Raw genomic sequence first — 15,594 nt, forward strand, 5'->3', positions numbered from 1 at the left:
AGGGGTTTCAAACTAATTCACGTAGATAAATAGAATAGTATACACATATTTCAAAAGCATTACAAAAATTTTAATTATATTTTTATTTTATTGTATGTAATATTTTGAGGCAAATCTGAATATACGTATATATATATACGTTTATTGTCATACAAAATTAAGTAAATTATCGTTAGCACAATAACGTACTTACTTATGTTATAACAGTATTATGATGTCAATTTCATTATGTACGTTTTTATATGAATACAATAAATACAAATTTTAAGTTATATTATATACCATTGAACAAAATTTACCAAAAAAATCAAAGTACAAAACCTTTATTGTACTACACATTAATATTATATAATATATATTTATATTTATATATACAAAGCTTTAAAAAAACCATTTAATATTTATATAGTACATGCAACACACTATGCTAAGCAGGTAAACTTTAGTAAACATAGGTCAAAATCTCAAAAATCTCTTTAGGATGTCTGATTTAAATTGATTCATATGAATATCTTGGAAATTATTGATGATAGAAAACTTGGTTTCTTAAAATGGAATTATATATTTCTTAATGCATTAATCGGTGCAACTCGTCCTTCTCGACATAAAGGTATTAAGTCATTAATAGCGAAAGATTAGTTTATATTTCAATTTTGATAACCAATGTGTGTCGCATTGTTTAAATTCTTGGAATAAACGGTTTAATTCTAGCCCCTTTCTTTGTCTCTAATTGTATAAACTATTAAAGAACTGACAGCTCATACACTTATGAAGACTCAATTCTTCGCGCTAATTCGGATCTTGACATAATACAAAATTTAATAAAATTAAGAACATATTGATTTTTTAAATTCTATTTCAAACAGCGAAATAAATTTCTTCATATAAAATAGTTTTATCATCATGTAATCGGTATTACACGGTAAAACTAATAATTTTGTATTATGCGAACACAACCTAATTAGTGTGATAAAAAATAGCCAACTAAAGTGATTAACATAAAAGAAATGGTATAATAATAGATTTAAGGTTTCCACAATTTTAAAAGACCATCTTCGCTATAAGAACATAAAAGATTTTGATGAGGATGATGTGTTAAACCAATTACATCCTTTTCATGTATCTGTAACAAAGAAGATAAAATATCTATCTTATCATTTTTTAAATATCATTTTCAAAGTAGGCTAAACATTTACAGATATTCTATTATGGAGCAACAATTATCACTTGTACATCGCCATTTTAGCCATTTAAGTTAAAACATTTTATTATCGTGTATCGTGAGTTTGGATTTTGTCGTCAACAGCAAATATTAATAGTAATGAGAATACAAAAATGAAATACCATAGTACAAATAGTACTTACATTGAGAGTTCTTTCAAGTTTTCCTGAAGACGTAGAGAAACAATAAAGTACAAGGTCTTCACCAACACAATAAATAAATTCACCACGTGGACTTACAACTGTACACACAAAGTCACCTCCCTCTCTTTTACCACTAGAGAATGATCTTACAATTTGGCCTTGCATGTTCATAATAACTACTGTATTTGAGCGATTACACACGACAAAATGTTCAGGATTTCGAGGTAAAAGGTGTATACTATTAACAGTTAAGTCTGCAGCACCTAAAGATTTGTACGTGCCTATACATTCCGTTGTTTTTAAACTCCAAATTTTTACAGTTCCATCTGATGATGCACTTAAAACAAAAAGGTACAACAACAATTAAACACTTAAATTATAATTATTAAAAAGTTCATTAAGTAAAAGATGTACCTTATTATACCATGTCCATCTGGTGCAAAGACAACCTCATTCACAAAAGATGAATGTCCTCGAAATTCTTTTAACGTTTTTCCGGATTTAAGACCATGTATCCTGCATTAGAAATAAAACTACAATACTGACAAAAACCAATGCCTAAAGTTACTATTTTTATATACCTTATAGTAGTATCAAACGATGCAGATAAAATTTGACTATTATCCCTACTAAATTGAAGACATGTAACACCTTTTGAGTGAGCTTTTTCAAATCTTCTTAAACACTGTCCACTTTGCACTCTCCATACTTTTATTTTTCCGTCTTGCCCACCGCCAGCCAACATTTCACTATCACGACTAAAAGACATTGATAATACTGCTTGTTCCATCATCATGAAATTATCTTGTGCTTGATATTTTAAATCTTTCCTAATTTTGCCAGTTGTGAAATTCCAGACTTCAATAAATCCATCAACGGAACCAGTAACTAAATATTGACCATCTGGTGAAAAGCGTGCACATTCTACATGAGATTTTTGTCCAAATTTAATTTGTTTGGAAAGTTGTGTAGGATATTTTTCTTCTTCCTGATCTCGTACAGCTGCTTTTCCTCTGAACAAATCTATTGTAGTACCAGGTGGAAGTAAACCCTGATGTTGCTGCCATTTTAACGCTTGTCCTAATAATGCGAGTAATCTACTCGAAGGTACTACAGATACTTCACCAGCAAGTGCTGTAGCGATGTAAGCTCTTCGTTTTTCCTTTGTACTGCCGTCAGGGTATGCTTCACGTGGATCAAAATATGAGCGGGCAAGTAAATTTTCTGTATAATAAAATGTGACATATTACTACAAGAAAATAATATTAATTTGTTTAGAAAATTCTTAGTATTATAGATGTATCACCTTTATTACCTTCTTAATAAAAAAATTAAAAAATCAATCAATTTGATACATTTAAGTGTACCTTCCATGCAAATTATCATCAATTGAAACATCAAAATAAGTAAACAAGCCTGAAGTATATGTTTATCTTACATCAAGTATACAAGAAATATTTCTTATGTGTTTATAACTATTCATTCATTCAAATTACTGTAATATTCTATATTAGAAAAAATACTTTAAAAACTAAAAAATTATTTAAAAGTTTAATGAAAAATATTTTAATGAAATGTTTCAAAATGAGTGAAAATTTTAAAGGAACCTATATAATAAAATGTTCTAAAAACAAAAAATTGTAATACTACACACTTATTATTCTACAATGTGCAAATTAAAATTTAACATTAAGTTGGATTATTAAATAAGATATAACTTTATAGAATAATAACTATAAAAAATAATTCTACTTTTACAAATAGTGCAAACTTTTGTCACAGTTCAATACATTATAACATAAATCTTTTGAAAGTAGCATTATTAAATAAAATTGAAAACAGATATAATAATAAATAAAATTGATCTTGCAATTACTTCACCTAAATGGATATATCGTTCAGGTTCTTGTTGTTTCATCATAATCATTGGATCTGTTTGACGTAACAATGATCTGGCTGCACCTAGCTCTCGTAGCTCAATTAATTCTAAGACAACCTGTAAATTACGCATATAATGTATATAATCACATATCTCTCAATCAATGCATTTATTTTACAAACATAATAACATACCTGTTCATATAAGTCAATAAGTTTTTTGTCTGGCAATTTTAAAGACTGTATCGCTTTTAATACTGTATCCCAATGTCCATTATTTATATCTGCTACAAAACCATCTACACTATCCACTGTATTCAACGACACACCAGTTTCTTCCTATTAACAGAATGTATACATTTATGTTTATATTTGATTAGTTATTGTGAACGAGGTTTAATGATATTACATAAATAAAATTTAAGTACCTGTAGTGTTTGTAATGTTTTGACAAGATTAGATTCTTTAAGGTACTGTTGTATTAAACGAATTACACTAAAAGCAAAGAATAAAATATACTCATTCTGAATAAACAAAAAATATTGTATTAATATGTATCAGGTACATACTCAGCGGACTCAATTTCAATCGACATTGTGTACAATATGCGGGAAATGATACATAAAGAAAGAAGTAAATATATATTTTTAAATAACGAAAATCAAAATCAGCTTAAACCATTACCACGACACAAAATATTCATAGAGATGAAAGAGAAATCTTTTCCGGCCGCACTTTTCAATGTGAAGAGTCTCTAATTAATACCACCAGAGGACTCGTATAGAGCTACTGAACATATCGACTTAAACTGGCATTACACTGCAACGTTATGAACAATAGAAATTAAAATAAAAAATCATTCATTAAATTCGTATCACAAATTTGTTTGTGTCTTTACAAACACACAAACATAGTATATCATTTTTGTGTATGCTAAGTTATGTCCATAGAACTTCCGTAGATACCATTTCTTATTAACCGACGTTACCGATAATTCAAGACATCAGGCTTAATAGTACTTCATTTCTATTATGAGTTTCTAATATAATTTAGCAACAACAAATACACGCAGTGCATATATTTGTATGATGGAAATAGTATTTATATCATAAATGAGGTCCTCGTACAACACGTCCGTGTACAATGTCGGAGCACAGACAAGGATCTCGTCTTTGTTATTAAAAGTCGATTAAATTGCAGACGAGACCTTGTAATTAAATAGAACAGTTATGTTAATTTCCACGCATGTAGAAAAGCAGACTGGTTCAGCATTTCATGGCCACCAACCTATATCACCTATCCCCTAAATAAGTACGTAATAATAACAAATACAATAACGAAACACTAAACTGTAGACATGTTTTAGAAAATTAAGAGACTATTTTAATAAAAATGATTTTAGCACGTATATTTGAATCTCGTGTCTTCTATGTATCAGGTCAATTTTTATCACCTTCGAAGATGTAAGCATATTGAATGAAACATGGTACTTACACATTTAGCATAATTTGATCATAGTCTACAAAAGTATATTTTTTATCATTTGTGAAATAATAAAAAAATATATTGATTGACATTTATGCTATACAAAATTTATAGCTTGTATATATTATTATAATTGATTTGGTTATCAATATATATATGGTAAACCGAAATATTAATATTGCGATATTGAAAGAAACTGAAGTTGTGAAATACAAAACTGTACATACCACCACTCTGTACATTTTAATTTGTATACATTATAACCTAATGTAACATTCATTTGTTCTAAACAATATTTCTAACCGTGTAATCTACTTTATGAATTTAGAAAATTATTGCTCATAAAAGTATAGTAAAAAATTAAAGAAAATATATAAATTAGCAATTTCACAAGCAAAACGATTCTTTTGTGAGCTTAGATGAAGTGAATCAGTCAAATTTAAGAAATTGTAGGTAAGGAAATAATATAATAAAAAAATTGCTAAACATTTTTATGAAATTTTGATGTCTTAGAAGTTATTTGATAAAATTTAATAAAATTTAATTATTTTTGTCTTGTTAACATTAGTAAAAAAATTTTAATGTATTTATATTATTTACAAATAATACGTAGAAAAAAAAGTATATGTATAGTTTATCTAAATTAAATATTATATGTTTATTCATATTTTTGCAGGCATAAATCATTTAATATAAAATTATTTGCTGTTAATATGATACCACATAATTGCATAGAAAAGCGATACGAGAACATAATTAAATCGCCAAATGATACAGCAAGCTACAGAGGCTTATTATTGACAAATAAATTGAAAATTTTGCTTATTAGTAATCCAACAACTGATAAAAGTGGAGCAGCATTAAGTGTACATATTGGTAATGTTGAATAGAATCGTTTTATTAAAATTGATCATAAGATTTTAAAATCTTATTGTTTATAATTTATTTTTATATTTTAATGTTGTGTATAGGTCATGCAAGTAATCCAGATGATTTGCCGGGTTTAGCACATTTTTGTGAACACATGTTATTCTTAGGAACAGAAAAATATCCACAAAAAAATGAATTTAATACATTTTTATCACAAAATGGTGGCTCATATAATGCAGAAACAGACACAGATCATACTACTTATTACTTTAATGTATATTCAGAAAAGTTAGAAGAGGCATTAGACCGTTTCGCTCAGTTTTTTATAGCACCACTTTTTACAGAAGCTTTAACTGAGTTGGAATTAAATGCTGTCCATCTAGAGTATGAAAGTAATATTGCAAGTGATGTATGGCGTTTTCGTCAATTGGAAAAGTCAGCTGCAAATCCAAATCATCCTTTTTCAAAATTTGGTACTGGAAATAAAGAAACATTAAGTATTATACCAAAGCAGAAAAATATAAATGTAAGAGAAAAGCTTCTTGAATTTCATGAGACTTATTATTCGGCCAACGTAATGGCATTATGTATACTTGGGAAAGGTAAATAGAATATTTTGTTTTTATATTTATATATCAAAAGAAATTGTCTTTGAATAAAAGTGAAGTAGGAAATGTACATTTATATAGTTCGTTATTAAGTTCGTGCCGTTTTCTTACTACATCAAATAATATTTTATTAAATATAAAAGTCTTAAAATTTCACGATCTATCGCTCTCAAATACCGTCTACATACTGCCTAAACTGAAACATAAAGGTATAATCACTTAAATTCTTATATCGCTGTGTGATTACGAAATGTAACGCGAGAAGTATAAACACCGCGGCACGAACTTACCGGACGACCTCATAATTATTAAACTTCGCTTTATACAGGGTGTCCTATATAAGTGTCACAATTTTGAAGGCACTTTTGATAATCTGATTAAACGTGGGACATTCTGTATATAAGGAAAAGAATTTTAATTTTCACGAAATATTTATTGTTTATTTAGAAAGCTTAGATGAACTTGAAGAAATAGTATTAAAATTATTTTCACAAATAAAAAATAAAGAAATTGAAATACCTGTTTGGACAGAACATCCCTTTAGTGAACAGGATTTCCAGACCAAGTGGTACATTGTTCCAATAAAAAATACAAGACATTTAAATATTACATTTCCTCTACCTGATTTACGAGATCATTACAAATCTGCGGTAATAATTAAGCTTTAACACATGCTTCATTAGTCTTTATTATTTAATAAGAATTCATTTCTTTTTCTCTCTTTTTATTTCAGCCAGCATATTATTTCGCATATTTATTAGGACATGAAGGGAAAGGGTCATTACTATCTTCATTAAAAGAAAATGGATGGTGTAATTCACTTGAGGCAGGCAAACGACTAGGCGGCAGAGGTTTTAACTTCTTTAATGTTACTGTTGATTTAACGGAGGAAGGTATTCAGCATGTTGATGATATCATTCTAATGACTTTCCAATATATTAATATGTTAAGAAAACATGGACCAGTTGAATGGATATACAATGTAATTACACATAAATTACAGTAACTATATGGTATATACAAGATATTCTCGAATTAATGACACAATCTGAAAGGACGTGAATTTACATACAAAAATAAGTAAAAAATGTAGACTAATGTATTTTCTTGTATTTTTAAATGAATCAATATTATAAATTAACTTGTTGTATGCATATTATGCTTACAGTAAATACAGCAAATAAGGAATGGACGCATTAATCAAGCCTTATTAAATAATACACCTGATTGAAATTCAAGTATAATTTTTTAAATATGGACAGCACAAATATATTATTCTACATTTTTTACTTGCTTTTTCATGTATTAAGTATAGAAATTAATTTGATACCATTTTATTTAGTTATTTACAAATCCGTTTTTATACATTTAAACATGTTTCTGTTCCTTTGAGGTTTTCCATTTTTCCTTTAATGATGAAACAAAGTGATAAAAAGTAATGGCTAATATATCATGGATTGAAAGATACATAACCCTTTTTGTAAATAAATATTAGTTTTATTCTAGAAGAACATGTAACTAATCTCTACATTTAAAGTAGATTTAACTTTTTTGATATGCCACCAATTTACAGTATAATTCAAAAGACTTGCTCAAGTTATTATATACAGGATGTCCTGCTATAAGTGCCATTTAGTGCTAGAACGAAAATGTACAAAGACTTTTATCATCATTTTTCAAGTAAATACAGAAAATATTTACTATGCTATATTATGTTATGGAAGTTTTTTTTTAAACTTTTTCATTCTTGAATTGTTTCAAAGTTAGTTTAAAAACATGCAAAAATCGTTTTTCTTTATAATAATACCAAATTGAAAATATAATATTAAGATAAAACGACATGAGATAACCTTGATATGATCTTAAAAAACAGAGATAATTTGCTTTAATATGTAACGGAGCTATTTTGCTTTAGCATTCACCATTTGATTATTATATTAAACTGCACTTATAACGGGACAACCTGATGTTACTATATTTATATTATTTTATCTGTTGTTTATGTTTAGTAATTATGTAAAATTAATTCTCTAAACTAATTAAACCCAAAAACGACTGAATCTACATATAAAAATAAGATGAAAATGTACAATATCTTTTTCATAATCTATGCATGAAAAAAATAGTTAGAGTTTCTGCTAGATACATATATTATTGAATACAAGTTGCTTAATGTGTTTGTTCCTTATATATTGTACTTATTTCAAGAATGATATACGCACATGTCAAGTTTTTCTTTAGGTATAAAGCTCCATATGAAAAAATGTTACTTTACATTTTTTATTTATTTTTTCATGTAGATTCACGTTCTTTCGGGTGGTACACTTTCACTGCTACTGAAATTTGATTTTTTTTATCGGTTACACTACATATAGATACGCACTACAGCATATTTCATCTTTTTTAAGACTAGCAGTCTACTCTTTCTGACCACTAAAAATAAAATGTTTCGATTTTGGTCTCAAAAAGTAGTATATTTTTATTTATGATTACAAATAGGAAAGAATAATATGTTACTTTGGTATTTTGCTACAAAAAATAATAAAGTTTGTCCTTAGCTGTGAATGATATCATATTTCATAGATAGCATAATATAATTGAATTTTTAACATTTTAATAATAATATTAAAAGAAAAAGACGTTTTATACAATTTCATATAATTTTAATAAAATTATTTGTTGCTGGAATCTAACATAATAAAATTAACACTTTCCTGTACTATGTAATTTTCATTATTATTTTTGAAAATATTCATCACTCATTTTTTTATAAGTACTGTTGGTATTAAAATCAATGCAGTATCAAAAATAGAGCAATAAAAAATAAAAGTTTTAAACATTCAAGTGAAAAGGAAAGTGGAAATTTTAATAATAAACAAATGCAAAGCACAATATGTATAAAATTTTCTTATTGCATAAAAGAAATTATATTTAATTATTTCCTATATTTTCTAAAATAAATCACTTATAATATAGTTGTCACAAGCAGAATAAATTTTTCTTTGTAAATGGTAATTACAGTAGGGTTGAAGATTTAGATCAATTTATGCGAGTACGTTAATCATGAAAAAAATATATTAATTTCAAAATATGTTTTCTCATTTTTAACATCATTTTTTATTATAGGAATATAGAGATATTGCGGATATGAACTTTCGATTCAAAGAAAAATCATGTCCAATTACATATGTCACACACCTTGTGTATCATATACACGATTATCCAATGGAAGAAGTCTTAGTGGCAGAAAATATTTTCATGTCATGGGACCCTAATTCCATTGAATGGTTAATGGGATATTTAGTACCAGAGAAAGTAAGAATTCACGTTATCGGACAAGCGTATGAAAGTATATGTAATGAAACTGAAAAATGGTATGGTACTAAATTTAAAAAGGAAAAAATACCACAAAAAACAATTGACAGATGGATTAACGCTGGTTATAATTCAAATCTTCAGCTGCCACAGAAAAATAAGTTTATACCAAAACGATTTGATATAAAACCACAGGAAAATGTAACTAAAATGTTAAAAATATTACGAAAGTCAGCAATTATTCATTGTCTAATTGTTTATTTTTTTTGTTTATTAGATAACTAAATTTCCTGTAATTATTGAAGACACCCCACTTATGAGATTATGGTTCAAACAAGATGATGAATTTCTTGTACCTAAGGCTAATTTGTTTATAGACTTTGTCAGGTAATATGCAATGAAAAATCGGATTTGATCCATCAAGCACAAGATGCAATGCATATAAGTATTCATTGAATACAAATTTATTATATATATATATATATTTTATTTGAGTATTTATTTTACAGTCCATTGGCATATATAGATCCACTTAGTTATAATTTAACTTACATGTTTGTACAGTTACTAAATGATTCTTTAAATGAATATGCGTATGCTGCTACTTTAGCATGTCTCAAAGGGGACATTTCTTATAATAATTATGGAATAACTGTAAGTATAAATTCTTTTGCAAACTTTTGTATGTTTTTCTTGATAAGAAAATTAAAATCAAAAATGTTTTAATTACATATGCGTTTTTTTGTAATTGACACATTTTTTAGATAGCGATCACTGGATATGATGATAAGCAACACATTCTGTTAGAAGCAATTATGGATAAAATGATTAATCTTGAAATTGATCCAAAGAGATTTGAAGCTTTGAAAGAAAATGTATGTATTATTTCATAGAAATTAAGTATAAAAATAAGAATGCTACAATAAAAAATAATTATTTTAACTTTAATGTTTACAATCTTTAGTATTCCAGAGCGTTATCAAATTTTGAAGCAGGGAAGCCATATCAACATACAGTTTATTATCTTGCTGTTTTATTGTCAGAACGAGTGTGGACAAAAGATGAATTGCTAAAAGCGACCTCTCGTATGTATAAAATAATTATTAACTTTCTAGGGCATTATGAATATACTTACAATGTATTTGGGAAAAGAACCTTTATTCGCAATTACTTTAACTTTAATGTTTATTCAGAATTAACAGTTGAAAGAGCACAACAATTCATCCCACAATTTTTAAGCAAAGTACATATGGAGTGTTTAATACATGGTAATATTACAAAATCGGAAGCTATTGAAACTGCTAAGTTAGTAGAATCAAAATTAACAAGTGCAATACCTCAGATAGTACCACTCTTACCTGGGCAAATGATTTTACATCGTGAAGTTAAATTAGAAGATGGTAAGTAAAGAAGTTTAAAAAAAAATTAGTGTTTAGAAATCTTCCTCCTAATTTCAAGAAACTTTGTAATGCAGAATAAGAATCAACCTAATATTTATGATCATAATTATAACTATAATCGAGTAACATTTCATTGAAAGATGTTTATCACATGTTCAAAATTGTGAAATATGAACAAATATTTATGCGCAGTATGCTTTTTTATTGTGTAGTAATACAAAAATCCAGTGACTAAATAATAAGTCTCATCTTAAAGCAAACAATTTTTTCATTTTACTTATGTTTTAGGTTGTCATTTTTTGTTTCAAGTAGAAAATAAGTTTCATAAAAGTACGTGCACAGAAGTCTATTACCAAATTGGTGTACAATCAACAGAATCAAATATGTTAACAGAGCTTTTAGCACAAATTATTGCAGAACCATGTTTTACTACCTTAAGAACTAAGCAACAATTGGGATATATTATTTATAGTGGCGTTCGAAAAGCACATGGTGTATTAGGTTTAAGGATAATACTTCAAAGTGACAGACATCCAAAATATGTTGAACAGCAGATCGATGCATTCATGCACTCTATGCTGGTTAGTAGTACTATTTTAAATATTTTATACATTAAAAACCCTAGATCTTCGTTTTTTAAGTAAAATTATTTTAATCATTTGTAATCTATTAACTATTTTTTATTGGTAATTATATTTATTATAATATTTATGGTAATGATGGTAAGTATTGAAAATAAGAATGGTAAAAATGACTGCATTTAGGGTTTTAGACTTAATAAATGAATGTCCATAATTTAAAAATTATTGTACAATATACGCATTTATCACTATTAAAAATAATTTCAGAAACACATATCAAACATGTCTGAAGAAGAGTTTAATAGACACAAAGAATCATTGGCAATGCAACGTTTAGAGAAACCAAAAACATTGACTACTTTATTTACTATTTTTTGGGGTGAAATTTCATCGCAGCAATATAATTTTGACCGAGCAAATATTGAGGTGGCATATCTGAGAACCATAAAGCAAGCAGAAATATTAAAATTCTGTGAGGTATGCACATCAAATTTGTATTATACACCTGAACATTCTTAAAAATTATACCATATTAAAATGTGTGTTATTTATAGGAAATGCTTGAACCTAGTATTCAACGTAAATTATCAGTGCACATAATTTCAACAATAAGAAAATCTGAACTAATGGAAAATGATGCAGATCTAGAAACCGAATGTAATACATCAGGTTCTTATGAATATAAGAAGATACATGACATTACAGAATTCAGAATTAGTCAGTCACTGTACCCACTATTGAAACCTTTCAATAATATACCAAGGAAAGGATTACTTTCATCTAAATTATAGAAATTTTAAAGTTGTGTTTAACAATTGTGCATTAATTTCCAAATGATGTACCTATAAATTGTAACATACACCAATTGATATAGAGTGAAATAATTTTACCATACTCTGTTACATAAAAAAGGATTTAAATAAATATATTAATATAAATCATATAACATGTATATTAATTACTTGAAGAAACAAACTCTAATACTCTAATACATAAAACAAAACTTTTATAAAAAGATATGTTATGTAATATATATATTTTTTTACAAAATTAAAATAGTATAAATTATCGATACAATTTTTCAAAAATACAGAAACATAAATATTATAATGCTATGAAATTTACATTTCTTAAATCTGTATCATAGACTAGGTATAGGATAGACTTAACATGCAATGTACAATTTTGTCATACGCTCTCGGGAATCACAAGACGTCCTTACCATTTTCGTCTCACGCTTTGTCATATCGATTTAGGCTGGGTTTGCATGGCAGTGCTATAACTGATAGGAATTAGAATAAAAAATACTGAAACACAGGCTTAAGATATGTACAGATGTTGCAGTTTATGGGAATTTTTGTGTAGACCTTCGGGGGTTTCAAAACCCTCATACCATTTTGGTGTGCACTCGACGTTATCGATAGTACAAGATTTTAGGCTTTTTAGCAGAAATCGGACTAGCTGTATACTTCATTTTTGCAGATTCTTAACGCAAACCATGAGAGATAGATGAAGATCCATTTCATCAAATCTCCCCTCTTTAACCTAACGTATCTTAATATTAATGTTAATATTACTTAATATGACTTCTTAATATTAATATTACTTCTACTCCCTCGGAGGTTGTCTTCTTTCTTAAGTTTAAGCATAACTAAAGAAATGTAGCATAATTAGTAATATGGGACAAAAGTAAAAGGAAAATAGTATCCTACGGCAAACAATCGACGTCTTCTTTCGTAAACTTAATTCAGCCTTATAAGATGACTTAAACTATACATGAATCGCAGTTGCCGAGCAATTATCGGGCTAAGAAGTAAAGGAAAGAAACATGCGAAATGAGTGAATTAATTAACACTAACCGTACCGGAAAGCGTTTTCTTTTGTTCGTTTAATTTTATATCAATTCTTATATTGTCCGATTAATTGGTTTTTCAATTTTCATCCTTCCTCTTAATTCTGTTTACACAAAGAAAAATTTATCATCTAATTTGTTTATCTTTATTTTGTAGTCAGTTATTTGACTAGTTACGGTAGGGAAAGTGTCGGTATGGTTAGTGTTAAATCAAAGAATAATTATTTGGCATATTTTAACATGAATAATATAATTTTGCAGCCGATCGGCCCAGCACCATTCTCGACAGGAACTACTCTATCGACAATAATGCTAGTTTCCAGGTCCACTATGAGGAGATTGCTGTGAAGGACTCACTTATACTTTCGAATTTAACCCCTTGCCTTTTAATTTGTGTCTCAATCACGATCGATACAATTATTTTGTCATTAATAATTAATTGGAAAAATAGAGAAAAATTCTGGTGATGTTCTATGTTTATGCTTGCTAAAATATAATCATTAATAATAGAAGAATAACAATTAATTTCAATTTTAAAAAATTCAGTAATATTTATGCTTATTAAATTCTATTTAAAATCTTCACCGCGAGTGTAACACAGTTATTATAAAGCAAGGAGTTAGTATGAAGTTCTTTCTACGAGATTATCGATCTGTTAGTAACAATACATAATAAATAATAATGAATATTAAGTGGTACTTTAAACAGTGATCAATAGATTGCAAATTTTTATGTATTTATAGGAAATTTGAAAGTTCAAAATTGCACTGAATGCGTACAATACGTAAAACCATAGGAGTATGAAATATTCAAATCTTGATGCTATTTTACAATGTTCGCTAAAAAAACAATTTTCTATTGCAATTCTATTTTTCTAATTGTATTCTGGAAAGTTTTAATCTGCATAAATATCCCCAGTTTAATGATACTAATAAGTAAATAAATAAATAAATTAATTAATAAGTAAATAGAACGTACATTAATTGCAATAAATGTAGAATAACAGTACGGCAAAATACAATCATTATAACACAAGTATAATAATTAAAAAATAATATTACTCAGATTATTTCAAAATAATTGTGAAATGTTTGGAAAATAATGATACTCTTTTGTTTTTGTTTTAAATGAAGCCTTTAGAGATAATAAGGATCGTATGCAACCACTTTGGCTTAATTATACGCTGTGAGATGTACAATATATACCAAACTACATTTGCAATAGGCACCACAATATTACTTGCCATGACTTTAAAAAATAAACTCCATAATTTTCATGAAATATTTCATTCTTATAGTACATTTAATTTCATTTGTATTAGATCGTGTAATATGAAATATTAGATTTTGCGGAAAGAAGGAAACCTTATTTAATGTTCTAAAAGACGTTTATTCAATCAAAATATGCTTTATTCGATTCGATACACTTCTGTCAACGTGTTTTTTAATGAATATATTCCTTTTCTAAAAAATTCAAAATATTTAAAATAAACATAATCTAAAGACATCGTTATAAATTACTGTTTCGATACCGAATATTGGCGGTATCCATATTTTTAAAAAACGCAACAAATAGTTATGCATAATTCGTAAAAACTTTTCGCAAAAAGTTACAAACAAGTTGTATGAAAAACAAAGGAATAAAAATAGGAGTACAAACATTTACGAGTAAGAAAAATTCGAAAAAAAATCCGAAAAAATTTCATATTATACGACCTAATATGTCTTCATAAAATTTATAAAATAAAATAAATTCACTAGGGTGAGAGAAATTATAAATATAAATTATACCCGTTTTTTACACATTAATTATCATTAACGTGATATTTTTAGATACCTTTTAAGGGTTAAACTGCAGAGTCATACGCAGCCATTTTGACTACTGCGAACCAGTATGCGGTTTGAGCAAAGTTTCAGCATGTTTTTAGGCATTTTTTAAATAGCGAAACTAAAAAATGCTCGTTCAATAAACATTGCAACCTTAAATCCAAAAATAATCGCAATGAACCTCCAATAAATCGTCAGGATCGTTTAACATCAATGAACACCAGTAAATACTGTTCAACATTGTCCAACACTGTTTAACATTGCCTAACACTTTCCAATTAGTCCAATAAATCCCAGTAATGTCCAGAAATGCGCGAGAATCATTAGAGACGCGAGAGGAAAGAGTTCCTTCACGAACGATCATTAACTGAGAACTGATGATGAAATTTCGGAGTCCTTATCATTGTTCCCCAC

General features: G+C 27.4%; 2 protein-coding genes across 8 annotated transcripts; one reads left to right on the plus strand and one right to left on the minus strand.

The window, feature by feature from the left end:
• Positions 1–64: 64 nt before the first annotated feature.
• Positions 65–3,963, minus strand: Smu1 (Smu1 spliceosomal factor). Its single transcript, XM_031980596.2, has 8 exons — positions 3,813–3,963; positions 3,672–3,738; positions 3,439–3,582; positions 3,247–3,361; positions 1,947–2,589; positions 1,780–1,881; positions 1,366–1,702; positions 65–1,123 (listed from the first exon to the last, which is right to left on the minus strand). The coding sequence occupies exons 1-8, from the start codon at positions 3,836–3,838 to the stop codon at positions 1,025–1,027; spliced, it is 1,533 nt and encodes a 510-aa protein (XP_031836456.1). The 5' UTR covers positions 3,839–3,963; the 3' UTR covers positions 65–1,024.
• Positions 3,964–4,404: 441 nt separating this feature from the next.
• Positions 4,405–12,434, plus strand: Ide (Insulin degrading metalloproteinase). Of its 7 annotated transcripts, XM_031980594.2 has the most exons (16): positions 4,406–4,554; positions 4,646–4,706; positions 5,057–5,181; positions 5,405–5,604; positions 5,700–6,200; positions 6,654–6,856; positions 6,940–7,188; positions 9,333–9,722; positions 9,799–9,908; positions 10,031–10,175; positions 10,286–10,396; positions 10,486–10,606; positions 10,715–10,921; positions 11,210–11,502; positions 11,770–11,979; positions 12,057–12,433. In XM_031980594.2, exons 4-16 carry the CDS (start codon positions 5,442–5,444, stop codon positions 12,291–12,293), a joined length of 2,940 nt encoding a protein of 979 aa, XP_031836454.1. In that variant the 5' UTR covers positions 4,406–4,554; positions 4,646–4,706; positions 5,057–5,181; positions 5,405–5,441; the 3' UTR covers positions 12,294–12,433. The 7 variants fall into 7 exon arrangements, with proteins under 7 accessions (XP_031836453.1, XP_031836452.1, XP_031836454.1 ...); XM_031980593.2 differs by lacking the exon at positions 4,646–4,706 and having other exon boundaries at positions 4,405–4,554; XM_076371727.1 differs by lacking the exon at positions 5,057–5,181 and having other exon boundaries at positions 4,646–4,729.
• Positions 12,435–15,594: the final 3,160 nt, after the last annotated feature.

Source organism: Nomia melanderi, chromosome 10 (assembly GCF_051020985.1).
Source record: "Nomia melanderi isolate GNS246 chromosome 10, iyNomMela1, whole genome shotgun sequence".
In the NCBI taxonomy this organism is placed as follows: domain Eukaryota; kingdom Metazoa; phylum Arthropoda; class Insecta; order Hymenoptera; family Halictidae; genus Nomia; species Nomia melanderi.

Coding starts and splice junctions, on each gene's coding strand:
- Smu1 (XM_031980596.2), bottom strand. CDS start 3,838: ATGTCGATTGAAATTGAGTCCGCTGA. Junction 1,882..1,946: donor TCGTTTGATACTACTATAAG/GTATATAAAAAT, acceptor TTTCTAATGCAG/GATACATGGTCTTAAATCCG. Junction 1,124..1,365: donor AACTTGAAAGAACTCTCAAT/GTAAGTACTATT, acceptor TCTTTGTTACAG/ATACATGAAAAGGATGTAAT.
- Ide (XM_031980588.2), top strand. CDS start 4,636: ATGATTTTAGCACGTATATTTGAATCTCGTGTCTTCTATGTATCAGGT. Junction 4,707..5,404: donor TTTTTATCACCTTCGAAGAT/GTAAGCATATTG, acceptor ATATTTTTGCAG/GCATAAATCATTTAATATAA. Junction 10,176..10,285: donor ATAATAATTATGGAATAACT/GTAAGTATAAAT, acceptor CACATTTTTTAG/ATAGCGATCACTGGATATGA.